At 41.4% G+C, this 25,756-nt stretch overlaps 1 protein-coding gene across 1 annotated transcript in view; it reads right to left on the bottom strand.

Annotated features, from left to right (window-relative positions):
- Nucleotides 1-976: 976 nt before the first annotated feature.
- The window catches only part of LOC126161843 (circadian clock-controlled protein daywake-like), a 72,065-nt gene continuing 47,285 nt past the window's right edge, over nucleotides 977-25,756 (bottom strand). The window contains exon 6 of the mRNA XM_049917948.1: nucleotides 977-3,155. Coding sequence (XP_049773905.1) covers nucleotides 2,986-3,155 — 170 coding nt within the window. The 3' untranslated portion in view covers nucleotides 977-2,985. The remainder of the gene's footprint in view (nucleotides 3,156-25,756) is intronic.

The raw sequence follows: 25,756 nt of genomic DNA on the forward strand, positions 1-25,756 counted from the left end.
ACCTTATGAGATATTGTAAAAGGTTACAAATGGATTCACTGCAATCTAATAGTTCCACTATTTCTGTGAAACCACGAAGGATGCAAAATATATTTAGAGTAGTTTCATTTTAGATACAGCTGGTACAAGATGGAAGTAGAACACTGGTAACTGAGACACGTATATCGCACTCAATGCAAAATAAGCAAAACTACGTGAAACTGAAGTTGCAAAGCTGAGGTACAGAATGGAAACTTCTGTTAAATGTGCGCTGTTGTACAGAAATGAAAAGTCAGTTCTTCTTCTATGGTTCAAATTAATTCAGGTACTTTGTTCATTTTTTCCAAAATATATTAAAGTCCGTGAAATATTTGATTAATAGGATAAAAAATAGTAAGCTAATAATAGGAGAACAATATATTTAAAATAGATCCTCTTAATAGTTACTCCACATGTTAGGAGATACTCATACAAAATGTAACTCAATACAACCGAATTTCAGACTAATTTTTTCCAGGCGAATGAGCTCATCACAAAAATAGGCAGATTTACGCGAGAGGACAGTGCATTCCAACCGGTAAGAGGGCGGTGCAATGCGATCAGACGTCACTTCACTTTCAGATTGTGAACCGTAAACATCAACTGACGAAAGTAAATAATTCTTTAGCGAAACATGGCTCACTATCCTCTTAGAGAAATTGTTGATATGATGGTAATTTTAGGTGAATGCCATAACAATTACTCTGTAGCTGAAAAATTGTATGCGGATCGTTTCCCAAACAGACGACATCCAAGCGAAAAAATTATTCGAAATTGCACTCAACGAGCTGGAAATGGATACATGCACCGTCCACCTCGTCACCGCGAATACAATGAAAGTGACGCTCGTACCCTTACCGTTCTCGCCTGTGTTCAGCTGGATCCCGAAGTGTTACAAATCGAAAAGAATTATATGTGTGTAAAATGGGAAACTAACAACAAAAAATAAAAACATATATTGAAAATTTAGAAGTTTATTACAGTACAAATTTGGAAATGAAATTAACTGAAAATATTGGCAGCACAAACAGTAACTAGAAAGTATGAGGATGCAATAGACTAGAGCAAATGACACACAAATGCTGCAAAGTGTTTAACCATCTAAGAATCAGGTCTCAAATATAAAAACAGATGTTACCATGGTATTTCACGCTGAATTATGTGAACAAACATTTGATAGGATTGTTCTGAAACTATTACAATTGAAGTTATACATACTACATATATAAATATATTATGAAGTATTAATTTTTGAAAATTATATGCCATATATATGAGTAGCCTATCACCGGTTTTGAATCTTTTGAGTGATTTACAGTAAAAAAAATGTTTATGTAATCTGTACTTTATTTTGTAATCTGTGATGATAACTTTATTGTTTTACCCTTAGTGCATGGAAGCGAGGCAAACCTTTTTGCATACATACACATTTCTACAAATAATTTTAAAAATTAACTATGAAAAACTTTTATTAGCTGAGATAGCATCAATTAATTTTTATTATTGAGAACCAATTTTGGCAGTTGAAACTGTCATCATCTGATCTTAAAATTTTTTTGGGTATATTTCATTTTCCATTACGCATTTAACACTTATGCCAAGTAGCTGTTACTGTGGAGAATTTGCATTTACACCATTACTTCGACTGAGGAGTATCCATGATGTATATAACATGTCATGTAAATGTAATAATTTGTACAAATGTGAATTTTTGGTATACATCATGCATTTGAAAAACCAAAAAGCATCAGTGGAGTGCTACATGTGAGCTTGCTCGTTTGCACAAGGTACTTTTCGTCCATATACGGTTTTACTTGTGACAAACCTATGTATAATATGCTTTATTTTCTCCACCATAGTGACCACACAATGTGACTACATGACATGTATAATGCAATACAATTTATAACCAAAAACTTTTGGAAGATCAAAATATGACAGTTCCAGTAGTCAAAACTGGTCATCAATAATGAAAAATAATTTATACAATCTCAGCTATTAAAATTTTTTTCTAGTAAATATAGATTGCTACTTTCAATTTCTCAATATGAGAAACTTCAATCACACTGTAGATGAACACCTATTATACTAAAGGGTGTCTGATGCGTAATGTTTGTAAAAAAATGATAGAATTGTCAGCTGTCTTCAAAACAGTCTTTATCTGAGTTGAATTATGATATGGACAACTTACACAAACTAAAAATTCTGCAGATATTCTACCTCATAAATGAAAAGCTTTGAGACAGTGTTATATCCAAGTTATTTGATTGGCACTGTGTAGGAAATGCAAACTCAAAGTCATAGAAGAATTGAATATTTTTCTGTATAAATAGTGGTAAAGACAACTAACTTTATTTTTTGTCAAATTTTAATGAAATTTAATGTAGACTTCACATTTGTAAAGGTTTAAAAACAGCAACAGAATAAAAAAACACACTCGAAAGAATATAGAAAGAAAAGAAGCACATTATAAATTATATAATCCACATGTCATTGTAAAAATGATTCTATTTGCTTCCATTTCGTTTTAGGAACTAGGCTTGCTAAGTCACTTGCTACAGTACAATAATGGCAAAGTTCTTCGTAGGAAGACAGGCTTCAGATTGTTAGCGTAATTATTGCTGTGGCTGTATATAATTTTTTTAAGGCTCTGTAAATTTTCCTGTGACATTGGTCTACTTTCTTCCTATGTGGCATCGTATCTCATTTTATATGCTGTTATATTAACAGAAAGACTGAAGGGGGTCTAATAGATGTAGAGAAATTATGTTGAATAGAATGCACTATACAGACACTTTCTTGTGCAAATTATTAAGACATTTCTCGTTTCTTCAATCCTTTTAGAAAGATTCAAATTTTGTGCGAATTTGCTCATGTTTCTGATATAATTTCCCATGACAAGCAAGTCTTCCTTCAGTTGTTGTTGGTCCGATTAAGCGATACAAGTCTTGTCTCGCTATTTGACTATTAAGATGAAACAGTTGAAATGTCTCCAACGAAGTACTCTACTGGCACCTTGTCCAGCAAACGACCCAGAATACTTGTCAGCAAGTCTTCAATAGTTTCTGAGAGCACTGGCTTCAGCGAGTCGAATGCCACCTCCCAGTTGTCATTCAGGTATTTGTTGGTGCTCTCCTCTGAAACAGAAACATATAATAGAGGTTCATTTCATAACTTCATGAAGCTGAGATAGGGAATGTAAAGGAGAATTATAGATAACCACTACTGTCCATGTACAGTGCCACTTACTTAATTGCTATACAGATTTTGTTTATGACCACTTTTATCACAAGAAGATCGTTGTAATGTACATGAGTACTACGTTGCAGAGAGCCCACGGTAGACACACGTTGACAAGTATTTGTTTAGCGGAACAAGAGTAAGCAAAAGCAGAAATGTTGATAAGTCGTGGAGCACGTCCCACGCTACGTCAATTTGAATCACATCTTGGGCGTATTCACGGTGACAGTGATTGTTAGCGCAATGATTGTTGTTGGTGACTGTGACTAAGTCAGGCAAAGTCGTTGGTGTGTAAACCATGTACCGTTCACCTGCGCGTTACAGAAGTGGGGAACTGTAATTATTCTACAAAACAAATTGTTTACTAGAAGTCTTCTGGAACAGTCGTCTGCGATTTCTTTCTCCACTTGAAGACAATATGTGTTGAGCGGAAGATGGTACGGATGAAAAACGATGTATTCAGCTGTGTATCAATGTTGGAGAAATATTCAACGGCCCGCACTGGAAAATTCCGAAAGGGCAGCGTCTACCGTGTTTCGAAACTTCTGTATGGTAATTTGAAATTCGCTGTTAGTGAGTGACTAAGACAACTCCCGTATAAAAGTACATAGTCTTCAGAGAGGGCTGTATATATCAGAAGGGCTAAGACATAGTGGATTCGTTCATTAATCGGTGCGCTCGTGGAGTATGCTGAAAAAATAACAGTTCCACTTCCTACCATCAGTGAAAATATGGCACTGTAAGGAAAAGGGGAGCAACGATCAAATACATGATACAAATGCCGGTTCGGCACATTTATTGGGACATGGTCGCAAGTTACGACTTGTGTTCAATATAGTCTCCCGACTCGGCAAACATGCTGCATCGGTCGACATCATGGTCGCCAGCCACTCGCAGCATATCCATTGTAATGGGAGCGATACGTCGTCGGGAACGATATGCTTCAGAACAGGAAGAGTCCTAATAAATCCCTGATAGACCCTATCTTTCACATTCCCCACATTCAGAAGTTACGTGGACTTAAGTCAGAGATCTGAAAGGCAATTCATCTTGCAGTTGCTAGAGATGATGCGGTCGATAAAGGTTTCTTACACGAAAATAGTCGTATGTACTCAGTTGCGTTCTTGAAATGTTGGAATCAGGAGGTCCTTATTACGTGGAGATGTTACTGTACAAGTAACAGGCCCGCGAGGCGTCATCTCTTAGAAGAAAAGCGAACCGAGAGTAAAGAAACTTGTGAAACTACACCACACAGACACAGGCTGCATGCACAAGTGGAGAAGTAGAAACCTATACGCGGCTTTTCTGTGAATTCATGGCACCGTTGAGCGTAAAATGTGCCCCGTCTTTCCAACTAATATTCCCTGGCCACATGTCATCTATTTCCATGCTTGCCAAAAGACGAACAGCAAAGTCACGGCGTTGTGATCTAGTTTGGGGCTTCAGTTGGTGTACATTGTGAATACTGTAGAGATACCAGCGCAAAATATGTCACAAAATCTTTTGAACAATTGACCAGGGGAGAGACAATTCCCGTGATAAACCACGAGAATGGCTGCAGAATTTGAAGCATGTGCTGCACGGTCGGCTACAGCTACAGAAACTTCATTAACAGTTGCCCAGGGAATGGCCCACCTACTTCTTCGTGCTGCAGCACCTAATTCACCTATTTCTTCAGCCGACTGGAGTGGCCGTGCGGTTCTAGGCGCTACAGGCTGGAACCGAGCGACCGCTACGGTCGCAGGTTCGAATCCTGCTTCGGGCATGGATGTGTGTGATGTCCTTAGGTTCGTTAGGTTTAATTAGTTCTAAGTTCTAGGCGACTGATGACCTCAGAAGTTAAGTCGCATAGTACTCAGAGCCATTTGAACCTATTTCTTCAAATCCTTGATCATCTTCTTTAGCCCATTTATTGACATGGGGCCTCTTTTAGCTGTTTCTGTCGGCGATATTCCAGAAATGCAGAGCTCCTGTGGCCTTTGTTCTGATGAAAGAACTTTATTAGCAGTGTACGGTCTTTCTTCTCAATAGCTACTGCGTTTCGTATGGAAAACTTCAACCTTCATAATCCTTTACAAACAGTCACTTTACAGAAGAAATCAACACGCGACGCTAAGTGACAAATGGCATATTGACGTAAAAACAGGAAATATTTCACATTCTGATTGCCTTCAGCTCCATATTTTCATCTGGTGGCAGAAAGTCCAACTACTATTTTTTTCAGCATACTCCATAGCATGCAGATTAATGAACATCTATACGATGTTTCAACGACCTGTGATGTATACACCTCACAATGCAGCATTTGGAACACCGCCAGTTTAATTATAATCATCCAGTATTATAAAAGTGCGTATGTATGTTTTACTTCTCCGCCTAAACCACTGGATCGATTTCAAACAAATTTGGTACACATACGAATAACTTACAGTTTGGAAAGAACTACTCTGGTGGTTAGGACATCTTTTCTTTCATAGGGATGGGGGTTGGGAGCAAAAAAGTATTGCAGTTCTCGACGAGCAAATAGCCAGACTATATTCATCGAGTATTTGAGAATGAGACTACTCGGTGACTTACAACAAACTTCACACTTAATTTCAAAACTTTAAGAGACTTTTTCTTGCTGTCAGCTCCCCCTCCCCCACACACGCACAAAATCATGGAAGGAAAAAAGTTTACTGCGTTTTCGCTGTTCAAAAAGCAAAACTACCACATCAAGCGTGAAGGTTTAATTTATTACTTCTTTACTACTAACTCTATTCACAACACGCTCTACAGACGTTATACAGATATAGCATTGAATGTAACATCAAATATGAATGACGGTATTCACACGTAGCATTCAGTGCATCTGCAAAAATGTGTCATTATATGGCACATAGTTGAGGAGATATAATGTCATAAACACTGAGATGTTTGGAAAACAACCGTGTCATACACGACGTTTTAATTTATAATTCGTTTACTACTGGCTCTACTACGAACACAGTATCCAAACATACCACTGGATGTACCTGCAGAATTATGTCATTGTACGATGCGTAGTTCAAGAGATGTTATGTGATAAACATTGTGCTGCGTGGAACGAAACTGCAGGGCACTAGAGATATGGGTGAAATATGTCTACAAATATGAGTGAACTACGTAAAATACATCTGAAACATATGTGCAAGTGCGTACACGGACGAAGAGTTGGGTAAAAATCTCCTTTTAAAACCCAGGTTTGACTTCAGTCAAACTTCGCATGCATATTCTTAATACATGGAAAAAATACTATTAGGTTAAAAACAGCAATTTCGTATTAGTGTGGAGTTGATTAGGTGGAATGAGAAGAGGAAAATGAGGTGGATAGACAGAGAAGAGGAAAGATAAAATAGATATGCCTAGCCGGAGGACACGATGGACAGAGAGGGTGAGGGAGAAATGGACAGAGAAAGGGAAGACGAGGAGACGGATAGGAAGAATGGGCAGAAGAAGAGGGACAGAGAGAGGGGGGCGGCAGAAGATGGTCAAAGAGAGGAGGAGCAGGAGATTGACAGAGAGAATGGGCAGAAGAAGAGGGACAGAGAGAGGGGCGCTGCAGAAGATGGTCAAAGTGAGGAGGAGCAGGAGATGGACAGGGAGAGGGTGAAGAGAATATGGACAGAGAGAGGGGGAGAGGAGAATGACAGAGTGGGGATTGGAGGAGGCAGACTAAGAGAAAAGGAAGGAGATGAACCGAGAGAAGGGGGAGTAGGTGATGGACAGAGAGAGGGGGAGAAGGAAATGGAAGGGGGGAGGGAGAAGGAGAAGTTGGAGAAACAGAAGGGAGGATGATATGGCCAGAGAAATGAGGAGCAGCAGAGTGACAGAGAACTTGAATTGGAGGAGGGCAGAGAGCAGGGGAGGAGCAAATGGATGGGGCAGGGTGACGAGGAGATTGACAGAGACTGGGGGCTGAAGGAGGTAGAGAGAGAGAGAGAAGATAGATGAAGGGGGGATGAGGAGGTGGAGATGGGAAGGAGAGTTGGACAGGGAGAGGGGGCAGATGGACAAGAACAGGGAGAGGAGAAGATGGACATAGAGAGGGGGATGGAGGAGATGCAGTAACAGAAGGTTGAATAAATACATACACAGGTAATGCCAAGTACTCAGATGGTTGTTGTTGTTGTGGTCTTCAGTATGGAGACTGGTTTGATGCAGCTCTCCATGCTAATCTATCATTTGCAAGCTTCTTCATCTCCCAGTACCTACTGCAACCTACATCCTTCTGAATCTGCTTAGTGTATTCATCACTTGGTCTCCCTCTACGATTTTTACCCTCCATGCTGCCCTTCAATACTAAATTGGTGATCCCTTGATACCTCAGAACATGTCCAACCAACCGATCCCTTATTCTAGTCAAGTTGTGCTACAAATTCCTCTTCTCCTCAATTCTATTCAATACCTCCTTATTAGTTATGTGATCTACCCATCTAATCTTCAGCATTCTTCTGTAGCACCACATTTCTAAATCTTCTATTCTCTTCTTGTCCAAACTAGTTATCGTTCATGTTTCGCTTCCATACATGGCTACACTCCATACAAATACTTTCAGGAACGACTTCCTGACACTTAAAACTATACTCGATGCTACCAAATTTCTCTTCTTCAGAAACGCTTTCCTTGCCATTGCCAGTCTACATTTTATATCCTCTCTACTTCGACCATCATCAGTTATTTTGCTCCCCAAATAGCAAAACTCATTTACTCTTTTAAGTGCTCATATCCTAATCTAATTCCCTTAGCATTAATTCGACTGCATTCCATTATCCTCTTTTTGCTTTTGTTGTTGTTCATCTTATACCCTCCTTTCAAGACACTGTCCATTCCGTTCAACTGCTCTTCCAAGTCCTTTGCTGTCTTTGACAGAATTACAATGTCATCGGCAAACCTCAAAGTTTTTATTTCTTCTCCATGGATTTTAATATCTAATCGGAATTTTTCTTTTGTTTCCTTTATTGCTTGCTCAATATACAGATTGAATAACATCAGGGATAGGCTACAACCCTGTCTCTCTCCCTTCCCAACCACTGCTTCCCTTTCATGCCCCTCGAGTCTTATAACTGCCATCTGGTTTCTGTACAAATTGTAAATAGCCTTTCGCTCCCTGTATTTTACCCGTGCCACCTTCAGAATTTGAAAGAGAGTATTCCAGTCAACATTGTCGAAATCTTTCTCTAAGTCTACAAATGCTAGAAACGCAGGTTTGCCTTTTCTTAACCTGTCTTCTAAGATAAGTCGTAGGGTCAGTATTGCCTCACGTGTTCCGATATTTCTACGGAATCCAAATTGATCTTCCCCGAGGTCGGCTTCTACCAGTTTTTCCATTCGTCTGTAAAGAATTCGCGTTACTATTTTTCAGCGTTGACTTATTAAACTGACAGTTCGGTAATTTTCAGATCTGTCAACACCTGCTTTCTTTGGGATTGGAATTATGATATTCTTCTTGAAGTCCATTGGTATTTTGCCAGTCTCATACATCTTGCTCACTAGACGATAGAGTTTCGTCAGGGCTGGCTCTACCAAGGCCGTCAGTACTTCTAATGCAATGTTGTCTACTCCCGGGGCCTTGTTTCGACTCAGGTCTTTCAGTGCTCTGTCCAACTCTTCACGCAGTATCATATCTCCCATTTCATCTTCATCTACATCCTCTTCCATTTCCATAATATTGTCCTCAAGTACATCGCGCTTGTATGGATCCTCTATATACTCCTTCCACCTTTCTGCTTTCCTTTCTTTGCTTAGAACTTGGTTTCCATCTGAGCTCTTGATATTCATACAAGTGGTTCTGTTTGCTCCAAAGGTCTCTTTAATTTTCCTGTAGGCAGTATCTATCTTACCCCTAGTTAGACATGCCTCTACATCCTTACATTTGTCCTCTAGCCATCCCTGCTTAGCTATTTTGCACTTCCTTTCGATCTCATTTTCGAGACTTTTTATTCCTTTTTGCCTGCTTCATTTAATGCACTTTTATATTTTCTCGTTTCATCAATTAAATTCAATATTTCTTCTGTCATCCAAGGATTTCTACTAGCCCTCGTTTTTTACCTACTTGATCCTCTGCTGCCTTCACTACTTCATCCCTCAAAGCTACTCATTCTTCTTCTACTGTATTTCTTTCCCCCATTCTTGTCAATTGTTCCCTCATGCTCTAACCAGGTCCCATCTCCTTAAATTCCCACCTTTTTGCAGTTTCTTCAGTTTTAATCTACAGTTCATAACCAATAGATTGTAGTGAGAGTCCACATCTGCCCCTGGAAATGTCTTACAGTTTAAAACCTGGTTCCTAAATCTCTGTCTTACCATTATATAATCTGTCTGAAACTTTCAGTATCTCCAGGCTTCTTCCATGTATACAACCTTCTTTTATGATTCTTGAACCAAGTGTTAGCTATGATTAAGTTATGGTCTGTGCAAAATTCTACCAGGGTGCATTTCTTACCCTCATTCCATATTCACCTACTACGTTTCCTTCTCTTCCTTTTCCTACAGTCGAATTCCAGTCACCCACAACTATTAAATTTTCGTCTCCCTTCACTATCTGAATAATTTCTTTTATCTCATCATACATTTCAGCAACAATCTCTTCGTCATCTACAGAGCTAATTGGCATATAAACTTGTACTACTGTGGTAGGCGTGGGCTTCGTATCTATCTCGGCCACAATAGTGCGTTCACTATGCTGTTGGTAGTAGCTTACCCGCACTCCTATTTTTTATTCATTATTAAACCTACTCGAACATTTCCCCTATTTGATTTTGTATTTATAACCCTGTAATCACCTGACCAAAAGTCTTGTTCCTCCTGCCACCGAACTTCACTAATTCCCACTATATCTAACTTTAACCTGCCCATTTCCCTTTTTAAATTTTCTAACCTACTTGCCCGATTAAGGGATCTGACATTCGACGCTCCGATCCGTAGAACGCCAGTTTCCTTTCTCCTGATAACGACGTCCTCTGAGTAGTTCCCGCCAAGAGATCCGAATGAGGGACTCTTTCACCTCCGGAATATTTTACCCAAGGGGATTTCGTCATAATTTAACCATACAGTAAAGCTGCATACCCTCGGGAAAAATTACGGCTGTTGTTTCCCCTTGCTTTCAGCCGTTCGTAGTACCAGCGCAGAAAGGCCGTTTTCGTTAGTGTTACAAGGCCAGATCATTCAATCATCCAGACGCCCATACAACTACTGAAAAGGCTGCTGCCCCTCTTCAGGAACCACTTGTTTTTCTGCCCTCTCAAGAGATACCCCTCCGTTGTGGCTGCACCTACGGTACGGCTATCTGTATCAATGAGGCACGTAAGCCTCCCCACCAACGGCAAGGTCCATGGTTCATGGGGGGTAGGGGGACTCAGAGGGTTCTTATGGTCAAATAAGATTAATTACAGATTATGGGTATATTTCCAGCCCTCTTTGGCTGTTTATGAGTGGAGGAACATAACCCCCTAGTATCTAAAAGTTAAACATATTCGGGAAAATAGAAAAAGGAAAGTGGAAAAGTGAACTTTTAACGAAAATGACTGTCAAGATATGCACTCAGGTGCACTGAATGTGTCACAAGAGATGATTTCAAGGTTTTGACAGCGAATCCGAGACACACGGCCAGTGTAAAGGTTGACCAAGGGTAAACACTCGACAACAGGTCCGAGATCTGAAGTTGACGTCTCGACGAAATGCAAGGATGCATTACGAGACAGTAGCCTGGAGGATTTAGAGCTGTGTAAGGAGCCGAAATTTCTAGACAAGAAAATCAGTCGGTGATCACCTGCATGGCTTGTCTGGCACCGTGTGGTCCGACAACGGCAATTTCTTGTGGAGTAACGTTTAAATCGTACTATGTCCCAGGTGAATTCCGCTTTAGATATTTGAATCATTCAATTTGCACATTCATCAGGAAAGATCAGCCACAGGTACATCGTGGGAAGAGATCGGTGTAGCAGTATTGAGTTCCTGATATGGACAGGCATCACTTTGGATGAGTATATGGTGTTTCGCATCTCCAATAATGATCGGAGGAGTTAGGGCCAGGCCGACGGAGTGGCCGAGCGGTTAAAGGCGCTACAGTCTGGAACCGCACGACCGCTACGGTCTCAGGTTCGAATCCTGCCTCGGGCATGGCTGTGTGTGATGTCCTTAGGTTAGTTAGGTTTAAGTAGTTATAAGTTCTAGGGGACTTATAACCACAGGAATTGAGTCCCATAGTACTCAGAGCCATTTCAACCATTTGAGTTAGGGCCAGTGGGATGGAAATCAAATAATAGAACTACACATGCAATTTCTCAGAGCTGCTGTTGGTGCTTAAATCCGCTTCAGTAGTGAGAAGACCTGGCCCTGTCTAAGTGCTGTGTTGGGGGATATCTAACTTGTATAGATGGCCACTGCTCCACTGCATGGACTGCCTGTCATGCGAGGCTGCGATGAGAAAAGGAAGGAGGGGTGTTTGGAGTTTAACATCCCGTCGACAGTGCAGTCATTAGACACGGAGCACAGGCTTGGATTACGAAAGGACGGTGAAGGAAATCGGCAGTGTCCTTTTTTTTTGTCATCAGTCTACTGACTGGTTTGATGCGGCCCGCCACGAATTCCTTTCCTGTGCTAACCTCTTCATCTCAGAGTAGCACTTGCAACCTACGTCCTCAATTATTTGCTTGACGTATTCCAATCTCTGTCTTCCTCTACAGTTTTTGCCCTCTACAGCTCCCTCTAGTATCATGGAAGTCATTCCCTCATGTCTTAGCAGATGTCCTGTCATCCAGTCCCTTCTCCTTATCAGTGTTTTCCACATATTCCTTTCCTCTCCGATTCTGCGTAGAACCTCCTCATTCCTTACCTTATCTGTCCACCTAATTTTCAACATTCGTCTATAGCACCACATCTCAACTGCTTCGATTCTCTTCTGTTCCGGTTTTCCCACAGTCCACGTTTCACTACCATACAATTCTGTACTCCAGACGTACATCCTCAGAAATTTCTTCCTCAAATTAAGGCCGCTATTTGATGTTAGTAGACTTCTCTTGGCCAGAAATGCCTTTTTTGCCATAGCGAGTCTGCTTTTGATGTCCTCCTTGCTCCGTCCGTCATTGGTTATTTTACTGCCTAGGTAGCAGAATTCCTTAACTTCATTGACTTCGTGACCATCAATCCTGTTGTCAAGTTTCTCGCTGTTCTCATTTCTACTACTTCTCATTACCTTCGTCTTTCTCCGATTTACTCTCAAACCATACTGTCTCTCATTAGACTGTTCATTCCGTTCAGCAGATCATTTAATTCTTCTTCACTTTCACTCAGGATAGTAATGTCATCAGCGAATCGTATCATTGATATCCTTTCACCTTGTAGTTTAATTCCACTCCTGAACCTTTCTCTTATTTCCATCATTGCTTCCTCGATGTACAGATTGAAGAGTAGGGGCGAAAGGCTACAGCCTTGTCTTACACCCTTCTTAATACGAGCACTTCGTTCTTGGTCGTCCACTCTTATTATTCCCTCTTCGTTGTTGTATATATTGTATATGACCCATATCTCCCTATAGCTTACCCCTACTTTTTTCAGAATCTTGAACAGCTTGCACCATTTTATATTGTCGAATGCTTTTTCCAGGTCGACAAATCCTATGAAAGTGTCTTGATTTTTCTTTAGCCTTGCTTCCATTATTAGCCGTAACGTCAGAATTGCCTCTCGTCCCTTTACTTTTCCTAAAGCCAAACTGATCGTCACCTAGCGCATTCTAAATTTTCTTTTCCATTCTTCTGTATATTATTCTTGTAAGCAGCTTCGATGCATGACCTGTTAAACTGATTGTGCGATAATTCTCGCACTTGTCAGCTCTTTCCGTCTTCGGAATTGTGTGGATGATGCTTTTCCGAAAGTCAGATGGTATATCGCCAGACTCATATATCCTACACACCAACGTGAATAGTCGTTTTGTTGCCACTTCCCCCAATGATTTTAGAAATTCTGATGGAATGTTATCTATCCCTTCTGCCTTGCTTGACCGTAAGTCCTCCAAAGATCTTTTAAATTCCGATTCTAATACTGGATCCCCTATCTCTTCTAAATCGACTCCTGTTTCTTCTTCTATCACATCAGACAAATCTTCACGCTCATAGAGGCTTTCAATGTATTCTCTCCACCTATCTGCTCTCTCCTCTGCATTTAACAGTGGAATTCCCGTTGCGCTCTTAATGTTACCACCGTTGCTTTTAATGTCACCAAAGGTTGTTTTGACTTTCCTGTATGCTGAGTCTGTCCTTCCGACAATCATATCTTTTTCGATGTCTTCACGTTTTTCCTGCAGCCATTTCGTCTTAGCTTCCCTGCACTTCTTATTTATTTCATTCCTCAGCGACTTGTATTTCTGTATTCCTGATTTTCCCGGAACATGTTTGTACTTCCTCCTTTCATCAATCAACTGAAGTATTTCTTCTGTTACCCATGGTTTCTTCGCAGCTACCTTCTTTGTACCTATGTTTTCGTTGCCAACTTCTGTGATGTCCCCTTTTAGAGATGTACATTCTTCTTCAACTGTACTGCCTACTCCGCTATTCCTTATTGCTGTATATATAGCGTTAGAGAACTCAAACGTATCTCGTCATTCCTTAGTACTTCCGTATCCAACTTCTTTGCGTATTGATTCTTCCTGACTAATGTCTTGAACTTCAGCCTACTCTTCATCACTGCTATATTGTGATCTGAGTCTATATCTGCTCCTGGGTACGCCTTACAATCCAGTATCTGATTTGGGAATCTCTGTCTGACCATGATGTAATCTAATTGAAATCTTCCCGTATCTCCCGGCCTTTTCCAAGTATACCTCCTCCTCTTGTGATTCTTGAACAGGGTATTCGCTATTGCTAGCTGAAACTTGTTACAGGACTCAATTAGTCTTTCTCCTCTTTCATTCCTTGTTCGAAGCCCATATTCTCCTGTAACCTTTTCTTCTACTCCTTCCCCTACACCTGCATTCCAGTCGCCCATGACTATTAGATTTTCGTCCCCCTTTACATACTGCATTACCCTTTACAGAGGAACAATACGAGACATGTATCTGGCTGGAAAAATTAAATCTGGATTGCCGGAAAGGGATTTGAACCGCTCTTCTCACCACTGCCCCACCTCACAGAAAAACTGCTCCCCTCCAGGCGCCACTAAGGACTCTGCCAGAATGCCGCACAACTCTTTCTTAGAGCTGGGGTCGTCTGTAATTGGAGTCACATCACATACAAGGTTGTGTTTCGTTGCAATGAAAAAAAATTTGCTCTGTATTTTTTTATGTCAAACGTTATTTAACTAAACTTTGTAGGTCAAATGCATTGTTATTAAGTTCTGTCTTGTTCTGTACCCTTCCGAGATGGTGTTCGGGAAATATGTTCTCGTCTCTTAACCAAGTTGAAGTTTTAGTGTACTGTAATAAGAAATAGTGGAAATTACTATCTCTTCTGCAGTTCAAAGCACGTCGCAGAGCACAGATACAGATAAATTTCACGAAGAAAATAAAAGACTCGACCAATGACAGCTCATATGTTGCCACTCTTCTCAAACTCCAGTTGCCAATGGATACGAATCACACTTAGAAGAATACAAAAATAAAAACTGTCGTCATCCTTACATGTAACAGCAGTCTGTAGAGTATAGATGAGGATAAAAAGTGTAACCTAATCAAGGATGTATTAACAGTGTTTTATAATGAAAGTTCCTTGCAGATTAAAACTGTGTGCCCTCAGAGACTCGTACCTCGTACCTTAGCCTTACTCCATCAAGTGATCTACATACTTTCTTTTTACATAATGAATAAATACATCTTTGGACCGACAACAATGTTTTTGAAACTTCCTTGCAGATTGAAACTGTGTGTTATTTAAATTTTCGAATCTGGGGCCTTTGTCTTACGCGAACAAGTGAGCTACAGGTTTTTAAACATAAAAAACACTTCAATCTTTGAGCCAATAACAATGCGAAATAATTTAAGCCACTCAAATTCTAAGCTCTTAAACTTCACATATACACAGCATATAGATTCAAAGATTTGGAATGGTGTACAAAAATCAGAACAACAAACAAAAAGAAAGAGAGATAGAGAGAGAGAGAGAGAGAGAGAGAGAGAGAGAGAGAAGACACACCAGGCAGGAATTATCTGAATGGGACGGACATCGGTAGATGTGATGTAAGAGTACAGACAAACAAATTATTACAATATCAGAAAAATTGGATGATCCATTCAAGAGAAAGAGCTTCACAAATTGAGCAAGTCAGTAACGCGCTGGTCTACCTCTTGCCCTTACGCAAGCAGTTAAACGGCTTACCATTGATTGATAGAGTTATTGGATGTTCTTCTGATTGTTATCGTCCTAAATTCTGACTAACTTGCCCGTTAGACCGTCAAAATCCCGAGTTTGTTGGAGAGTCCTGCCCATAATGCTCCAAACGTTGTCAACTGCAGAGAAATCCGGCGATCTCGTCGATCACGACAGGGTTTGGCAAGCACGAATACAAGCAGTAGAAACTTCCGCCGTGTACGGGCGGGCTTTAACTTGCTGAAATGTCAGTCTGGTATGCCAACGCTGTCCGGGGCGTCTGCACTTTTCACTGGTCGTCGGGGCTCAGTTCGAACAGGACTCATAACTGAACACAATTTTACTCCAGTCAAGGAATTTTCAGGCCGAATATGCTCGACGCCACTGCAGACGGGCTTGTTGGTGGACAGAGGTCAACGGTAGTCGGTGCAAGGTGCTCCATGAGTTCAATCGCCTTCCTGTGAGCCGCCTGTTAATGGTGCTCTTGGTAACTAAGGCACCAGTTGCCCGTCGGATCGATGATAATGATGTATGTGTGGCTCTGTGCGCGTCTCCGACGACTGCTGGGCCCTAGAGTTCTGTCCTCTCTCTAGGTCGACTGCTTCGTTCTTGAAGCTGTGTTCGGCCATGGTTCACCCGTTACTGCCAACATCGTCGAATATTGGCATCGATCCCATTCAAATGTCGAACGATTTGCCGATTATTTTCTCCGGCTTCTTTGAGCCCAACTCCACCTCCTCTCTCAAATGCTGACATCTACTTATACTGTTCAAGCGCCTGTTGCGAGCCACAGTTACTTTTCAAGTGAGTACACGGAACAAATTTCGCAAAGAATTTGTTCTGTGGCATCGGTGTATTCCTGCTTGACAGCTGCGTGGTGGAACTGCGCTGCAGCATTACACATTCAGCCACTGTCCGCCAAGGTTTACAATTTTGCATTTTCCGTCGATACCAGAATGAATCTTAATTTGTGACCAATTTTCATAGCTTCTTCGTGGTCTGTTTCAGATTATCACTTATGGAATGTATTATAAATTAAACTTATTCCACCAATTAGTTCAGATACTTCAAAAAAATATTAGCACCGTATTTCATACATGATATTAACTACGTTCTCTGTAGCTTAGCCATTTTATAACATCGTGGTCTGAATAATGCAGTTTTGGGATAAATACTTCCAAGTAGCGAAACCCCACAGAACTTCGGAGAGGATATAAAGGATAAAAGGTTCACTTTGGACCATTAGACTTGTTAATCACGGATTTCGATGAGCCGTAGGTATGTTGTAGAGAGATCTGTCCCGAGTACCTGGCTAGCGGCTTTTCACGCGACGGCCCCTAGTGCCAAGAAAATTTTGAAAAATTAACAAAGTTTTACGCGTACCTCACATATTCGTTCCGTCAGTTATGTTCGTCCAACGGCTATCACGCTGGTGGTACCGGTTCGAGTCCTGCCTTTCTACTTTAATTTACGTTACTGATTCGTTGGAAGGGCACACTGATCAGACACTTTACGATCAGATTTTTGTAGCTGAAAGAAGAGCATCCTCCTGCACCGTAAAAATTATCCGAACAAAACGTACTCCAGGTCATCAACCCTGTGATATTTATTTTTACAGGTAGGTAAAAATTTTCTCGAAAACATTCAAATTGTTCCCGACTTGTTAAAGGCTAATATGGGAGTCGCTTCGACGGAAGATTCCACAAAAGCACATTCTTTAATTTTGCATCAATATAGTTCATTTTCTTTTACAGGAATGAATTAATACGAGTAGTTGACATCAAAATTGATTGAAGAAACACCAATGATTTTGAATGCAAACATACTTTGTATTCCGGTATCGGTTCGGAAAAATCCGTGTGCCTTCAAGGCAATAACTACCGTTAAATGTGGTTATGATCTACGAATTTGGTTTTCTGTTGCTTCTACGACAAATACCATCGGGAATTTGGTTTTAGGATAGAAAGCGATGCAAGCGATAGCAGGTAAGACGATTCTGTAATCTATTGTGTAACCAACGGAACACACATTTGAAGAAAATTTGCTGCAATGATTGATTTATTAATGCTGGTACTACTACGGAAATAAATATTCTTTAATAACTTTGTATGACATACACTATTTAATGATACTCTTTACTACGAAACTGAAAAGAATTTGAACTCGTTCCGCCAGCTTAGTAGGCGTAAATCTTAGCCGCTGTGCTGTGTTCGGTCGAAACATGACAAGAGTTACGGCTACTGGAGGTAGGCATACAACTTCAACAGCGATTTTCTCGGGAACTAGTGGCCGTATCTAGACAAGCGCCAGCCAGGAGGTCAGAACAGGTCCCTCTACAACATACTTAAGACTCATGGAAATCCGTGATTAACAGCACTTATTATAGATACCACGCGATAATTTTGTTTTCTAAGTACAGAGGTAAACCCACCACCATGTGGTCTTTACTTTTGTTGTAAGTACAACTGTTACACTATGTGAGTATTCTGGCGAAGAACGAATTCTGAAATGGTACATTTACCAGTTTAAGTTTTTCAGCTATGAATTTTCTTCGCGGTGAAGAGTACGTCAGGTAATGTACATTTTATAACTGCCGTAACAAATTATGTTTCTATGTCACCTCATACGGATAATAGCTATTGCCTCATACTAAGTTTATTTTTCATATAAGCCAGAAGAATCACAAGAGGAGGAGGTATACTTGATAAAGGCCGGGAGATACGGGAAGATTTCAATTAGATTACATCATGGTCAGACAGAGATTCCCAAATCAGATACTGGATTGTAAGGCGTACCCAGGAGCTGATATAGACTCAGATCACAATACAGTAGTGATGAAGAGTAGGCTGAAGTTCAAAACAGGAAGAATCAATACGCAAAGAAGTGGGATACGGAAGTACTAAGGAATGACGAGATACGTTTGAAGTTCTCTAACGCTATAGATACAGCAATAAGGAATAGCGCAGTAGGCAGTATAGTTGAAGAGGAATGGACATCTCTAAAAGGGGACATCACAGAAGTTGGGAAGGAAAACATAGGTACAAAGAAGGTAGCTGCGAAGAAACCATGGGTAACAGAAGAAATACTTCAGTTGATTGATGAAAGGAGGAAGTACAAACATATTCCGGGAAAATCAGGAATACAGAAATACAAGTCGCTGAGGAATGAAATAAATAGGAAGTGCATGGAAGCTAAGACGAAATGGCTGCAGGAAAAATGTGAAGACATCGAAAAAGATATGATTGTCGGAAGGACAGACCAGGAAAGTCAAAACAACCTTTCCTGACATTAAAAGCAACGGTGGTAACATTAAGAGTGCAACGGGAATTCCACTGTTAAATGCAGATGAGAGAGCAGATAGGTGGAAAGAATACATTGAAAGCCTCTATGAGGGTGAAGATTTGTCTGATGTGATAGAAGAGATAGGGGATCCAGTATTAGAATCGGAATTTAAAAGATCTTTGGAGGACTTACGGTCAAGTAAGGCAGAAGGGCTAGATAACATTCCATCAGAATTTCTAAAATCATTGGGGGAAGTGGCAACAAAACGACTATTCACGTTGGTGTGTAGAATATATGAGTCTGGCGATATACCATCTGACTTTCGGAAAAGCATCATCCACAAAATTCCGAAGACGGAAAGAGCTGACAAGTGCGAGAATTATCGCACAATCAGTTTAACAGGTCATGCATCGAAGCTGCTTACAAGAATAATATACAGAAGAATGGAAAGAAAATTTAGAATGCGCTAGGTGACGATCAGTTTGGCTTTAGGAAAAGTAAAGGGACGAGAGACGCAATTCTGACGTTACGGCTAATAATGGAAGCAAGGCTAAAGAAAAATCAAGACACTTTCATAGGATTTGTCGACCTGGAAAAAGCGTTCGACAATATAAAATGGTGCAAGCTGTTCAAGATTCTGAATAAACTAGGGGTAAGCTATAGGGAGAGACGGGTCATATACAATATGTACAACAACCAAGAGGGAATAATAAGAGTGGACGACCAAGAACGAAGTGCTCGTATTAAGAAGGGTGTAAGACAAGGCTGTAGCATTTCGCCCCTATTCTTCAATCTGTACATCGAGGAAGCCATGATGGAAATAAAAGAAAGGTTCAGGAGTGGAATTAAACTACAAGGTGAAAGGATATTAATGATACGATTCGCTGATGACATTGCTGTCCTGAGTGAAAGTGAAGAAGAATTAAATGATCTGCTGAACGGAATGAGCAGTCTAATGAGTACACAGTATGGTTTGAGACTAAATCGGAGAAAGACGAAGGTAATGAGAAGTAGTAGAAATGGAACAGCGAGAAACTTAACATCAGGATTGATGGTCACGAAGTCAATGATGTTAAGGAATTCTGCTACCTAGGCAGTAAAATAACCAATGACGGACGGAGCAAGGAGGACATCAAAAGCAGACTCGCTATGGCAAAAATGGCATTTATGGCCAAGAGAAGTCTACTAATATCAAATACCGGCCTTAATTTGAGGAAGAAATTTCTGAGGATGTACGTCTGGAATACAGCATTGTATGGTAGTGAAACATGGACTGTGGGAAAACCGGAACAGAAGAGAATCGAAGCAGTTGAGATGTGGTGCTATAGGCGAATGTTGAAAATTAGGTGGACTGATAAGGTAAGGAATGAGGAGGTTCTACGCAGAATCGGAGAGGAAAGGAATATGTGGAAAACACTGATAAGGGGAAGGGACTGGATGATAGAACATCTGCTAAGACATGAGGGAATGACTGCCATGGTACTACAGGGAGCTGTAGAGGGCAAAAACTGTAGAGGAAGACAGAGATTGGAATACGTCAAGCAAATAATTGAGGACGTAGGTTGCAAGTGCTACTCTGAGATGAAGAGGTTAGCACAGGAAAGGAATTCGTGGCGGGCCGCATCAAACCAGTCAGTAGACTGATGACCAAAAACAAAAAAAAAACAAAAAAAAAGCTAGAAGAACTGTTTTACCCTGATCTATTTACACTTCAGAGTACCGGTGAAGATAAACCTGCAACCAGCAACGCTTGTTGAATGAATGATTTGTTATTAATTTCGGCCCTCAGCCTATCGTCAGAAGGCAGTGAGAATTTTGAGTATTTCTTTCACAAATTTCACAGTTTTGTCTTGGGGAAAAATGTTACTTTACACATTACAGCATCGGGGACTTTATCATTGAAATGGAGCATTCTGTATCGACCCGAAACCATTCGTTCAAAAACTGTGGTTTGTTGCAGCTTTTTCTTCAGTGATATTTACGAAAACAGCTGCATTGTCCTCGAACCATCATTTATAAAATAATAACTTCAGAATACTATCGACCTATGTTCGTCTCACACACATGTTAATCGTCTACGTCTACGTGATTACCCGCTATTCACAATTAAGTGCCTGGTAGAGGGTTCAATGAACGACCTTCAACTCGAACGGTGAGCCCTGATTTCTCTTATTATATCGTGATGATCATTGCTACCTATGTAGACGAGTGTCAACAGAACGTTTTCGCAATCGGAGGAGAAAACTGGTGATTGAAATTTCATGACAAGATCCCCTCGCAGCGAAAAACTCCTTTGTTTTAATGATTGCTACTCCAATTCACGTATCGTGTGTGTTGCACTATCTCTCCTATTTCGCGATAATACGAAACGAGCTGACCTTCTTTGAACTTTTTCGATGTCATCTGTCAGTCCCGTCCGATGCGGATCCCACACCGCGCAGCAATACTCAAGAGTAGGGCGGACAAGCATGGTGTAAGCAGGCTCTTTAGTAGACTTGTTGCACCTCCTAAGAGTGCTGCCAATGAATCGTAGTCTTTGGTTTCCTCTATCCACAACTATGTGATCGTTCCAATTTAAGTCATTTGTAATTGTAATCCCAAAGTATTTATTTGAATTTACAGCCTTCATATTTGTGTGACTTACCGCGTAATAAAAATTTAGCAATTTTCTTTTGGTGCCCATGTGAATAACTTCTCATTTTTTTAAATTCAAGGCCAACTGCCACTTTTCTCGCCATACAGATATCTGTTTCTAAATCATTTTGCAATTCGTTTTGGTCATCTGATGAAGTTACAAGACGGTAAATGACAGCATCATCTGCAAAGAATCTAAGAGGGCTACTCAGACTCCCATGTCGTTAATAAACACAGATCAAAAAAAATTTTGCATCACCCCGGTCCCCAGAACTCCTGAAGACAGACGTTCCCTGTGGATATTGTATCACAGACACAGTCTGTTTGACTGTTCAGAGATGTGACTAAACACGCCCAAAGATGTAAACAACCATGCATGAGCAGTACCTATTAGACGGAGGGGGCCGACAGCCGATCAGTTCCAATCATTCCACCAGGAAAGAGGTTCAAATGGTTCAAATGGCTCTAAGCACTATGGGGCTTAACATCTGGGGTCATCAGTCCCCTAGACTTAGAACTACTTAAACCTAACTAACATAAGGACATCACACACATCCATGGCCGAGGCAGGATTCGAGCCTGCGACCGTAGCAGCAGCGCGGTTCCGGACTGAAGCGCCTAGAACCGCTCGACCACAGCTGCCGGTCAGGAAGAAGGTACATGGCTAGTGTTGTCTGTAGTTCAACCATGCCCAGACGGTCAGTACCACGGTTCCATCGCGTCCAGATTATTCCTTTGTGCCAGGAAGGGCTCTTAACGAGGGACGTCTCGGAGTGAACCAAGGCGATGTTGCTCGGACATGGAGATACAGAGAGACAGGAACTGTCGATGACATGCCTCGCTCAGGCCGCCCAAGGGCTGCTACTGCAGTGGATGTACGCTACCTACGGATTATGGCTCGGAGGAAACCTGACAGCAACGCCACCAGGTTGAATAATGATTTTAGTGCAGCCACAGGACGTCGTGTTAACGACTCAAATTGCGCGCAGTAAGCTGCATGGCACGCAACTTCACTCTCGAAGTCCATGGCGAGATCCATCTTTGCAACCACGACACCATGCAGCGCGGTACCGATGGGCCCAACAACATGCCGAATGGACCGCTCAGGTTTGGCATCACGTTCTCTTCACCGATGAGTGTCGCATATGCCTTCAACCAGACAATCGTCAGAGACATGTTTTGACGCAACCCAGTCAGGCTGTTCGCCTGGTGCACACTGTCCAGTGAGTGCAGCAAGGTGGAGGTTCCCTGCTGTTTTGGGGTTACATTAAGTGGGACCGACGTACGCGTGGTGGTTATGGAAGGCGCCGTAATGGCTGAACGATATGTGAATGCCATCCTCCGACCGATAGTGCAACCATAATAGCAGCAAATTGGCGATGCATTCGTCTTCATGGACGACAATTCGCGCCCCCATCGTACACATCTTGTGAATGACTTCCTTCAGGATAACGTCATCGCTCGACTGGAGTGGTCAGTATGTTCTCCAGATATGAACACGATCGAACATGCCTGCGACAGATTGAAAAGGGCTGTTTATGGACGATGTGACCCACCAGACACTCTGAGGGATGTACGCCGAATCGCCGTTGAGGAGTGGGACGATCTGGACCAATGATGAACTCGTGGATAGTGTGCCACGACGAATACAGGCATGCATCAGTGCAAGACGACGTGGTACTGGGTGTCAGAGGTACCGGTATGTACAGCAGTTTGAACCACCACCTTTTAAGGTCTCGCTGTATGGTGGTACAACATGCAATGTGTGGTTTTCTTGAGCAATAAAATGGCCGGGAATGATGTTTATGTTGCTATGTATTCCAGTTTTCTGTACAGGTTCCGGAACTCTCGGAACCGAGGTGATGCAAAACATTTTTTGATTTGTGTTGATAAGGAACAATAGAGAACCTAGAACACTCCCTTGGGGAACGCCGGATATTACTTCTGTTTTACTCGATGACTTTCCATCTATTACTACGAACTGTGACCTTTCTGATAGGAAATCACGAATCCAGTCCCACAACGTAGGTGATATTCCACAGCACGCAGTTTGGTTAGAAGACGCTTGTGAGGAACAGCATCGAAAGCCTTCTGGAAACCTAAAAATATGGAATTAATTTGACATCCCTATCGATATCACTCATTGCTTCATGAGTATAAAGAGTTAGTTATGTTTCACGCGAACGATATTTTCTGAATCCGTGCTGACTACGTATCAATAAATCATTTTCTTCGAGGCAATTGATAATGTTCGAACTCAGTATATGTTCCAAAACCCTACTGCAAATCGACGTTAGTGATATGGGCCTGTAATTCAGCAGGTTACTCCTACTTCCCTTTTTCAGTAGTGATGTGACTTGAACAATTTTCCAGTCTTTAGGTACGGATCTTTGTGATAGCGAGCGGTTGTATATAATTGCTAAATATCGAGCTATTGTATCAGCATTCTCTCAAAAGAACCTGACTGGTATACAATCTGGATCGTAGGCCTTGCCTTTATTAAGTGATTTAAGCTGCTTTGCTATAGCGAGGATATCTACTTCCACGTTTCTCATCTTGGAAGTTGTTCTTGATTGTAATTAAGAAATATTTACATCTTCTCCTTTGGTCAAGGAGTCTTGGAAAACCGTGTTTTACAACTCTGCTTTAGTGGCACTGTCATCAATGTAGGGACAGGAGCCTTTAGAATGTGCTGCACTGTGCGCAATGAATTCAGTTGTTGACTTACGCAACGGTTTTTCCCGGGGGCATTACTTGATAATTGTTTGCACCTTGAGACACGTTAATTTTATGACTGAGCTGTGGGAGTCAGTTAGGAGTGCTAGCCTTGATCTTTCCGCGTTGTTCACTGGCACTACGTCATCTACACCACTCTTATGGTCGCAAGAAATCTATCTATATTTTACATTGCTCTTTGTACTCTATTATTTTGCAATTTGTCATTTACAATTTTAACAATCCTCTCTCACCCAGATTAGCGACTGGTGAGACACTGAGCGATATAAGTGGTATACAGTGACTGTAACACATTACTGATTTTCCACGAAAAATATATTTAAACATTTGCCGTGCACGTTCCAGAACACTACTGTAGCCCACTACTTCACTTCGAATCTCGTGGTCGATTCCTTCACAGCGACATTTGTCACAGGATCTTCATTGCAGTAGCGGCTACTCCATTCCATAGCAAGGAATCACTAACAGTGCTTTTTCTGGTAAAGACAACTTGATGCGATTGCTTGCGCATCTTACTCCCTCTCTCACTACACCTCATTTTACACACGATTCTCATGCGGCGTCACTGACGCGTCGCTGTCCAGTGCTATCTACTGGCACTCGTCTCTGGTTTCAATAAAACCTCATGTCATTTCAGGAATGTGTCTCAAGCTTTAAATCTCTGCCTACGTTATTCCATGAATTGGTGCGTCACCCTGTACACTATGTGATCACAAGTATACGGACACCTGGCTGAAAATGACTACGAGTTCGTAGCGCCCTCCATCGCTAATGCTGGCGTACTATATAGTGTTGGCCCACTCTCAGCCTTGACGACAACTTCCACTCTGGCAGGCATACGCTCAGTCAGGTGCCGGAAGGTTTCTTCACGGAGTGCTGCACTGAGGAGAGGTATCGAGGTCAGTCGGTGAAGCCTAGCACGAAGTCGGCGTTCCAAAATATCCCAAAGGTGTCAGTCAACAGACGAGGTCAACCTGTACGCTCCTGTGCTATATGTGTCCCTTCATGTTTCCACTTCACTGTCACATCGTAAACAATAGACCTAGGGATGTTTAGGAGTGTCGAAATCCCGCGTATGACACGAGTGACATCCAGTCACCTGACTGCGTTCGAAGTCCGTGAATTCCGCGGACGCCCCATTCTGCTCTCTCACGATGTCTAATGACTCCTGAGGTCGCTGATATGGAGTACCTGGTAGTAGGTAGCAGCAAAATGGACCTAATATGAAAAACGTATGTTTTTGGGGGTGTCTGGATACTTTTGATTACATAGTGTATATCCATTTGGATCTGCTTCCTGTAGTTATGTCTCAGTTTCCCTCTACAGTTTTTATCCTCTCAACGTCCCATCACTACCAAAATAATGACTTCTTGAGCCCTGAGGATGTATCTTATCAATCGATCCCTTCTTTTAGCTGAGTTGCTTCGACTCCTATAATTGCAATCTGGCTTCTGTTGGAAGTTGTAAATAATCTTTCGCTCCCTGTATTGTATCCCTGCTATCCTCAGAATTTAGAATAGTGTGTTCCA

The sequence above is a fragment of the Schistocerca cancellata genome, chromosome 2 (assembly GCF_023864275.1).
Source record: "Schistocerca cancellata isolate TAMUIC-IGC-003103 chromosome 2, iqSchCanc2.1, whole genome shotgun sequence".
NCBI classification, from domain to species: domain Eukaryota; kingdom Metazoa; phylum Arthropoda; class Insecta; order Orthoptera; family Acrididae; genus Schistocerca; species Schistocerca cancellata.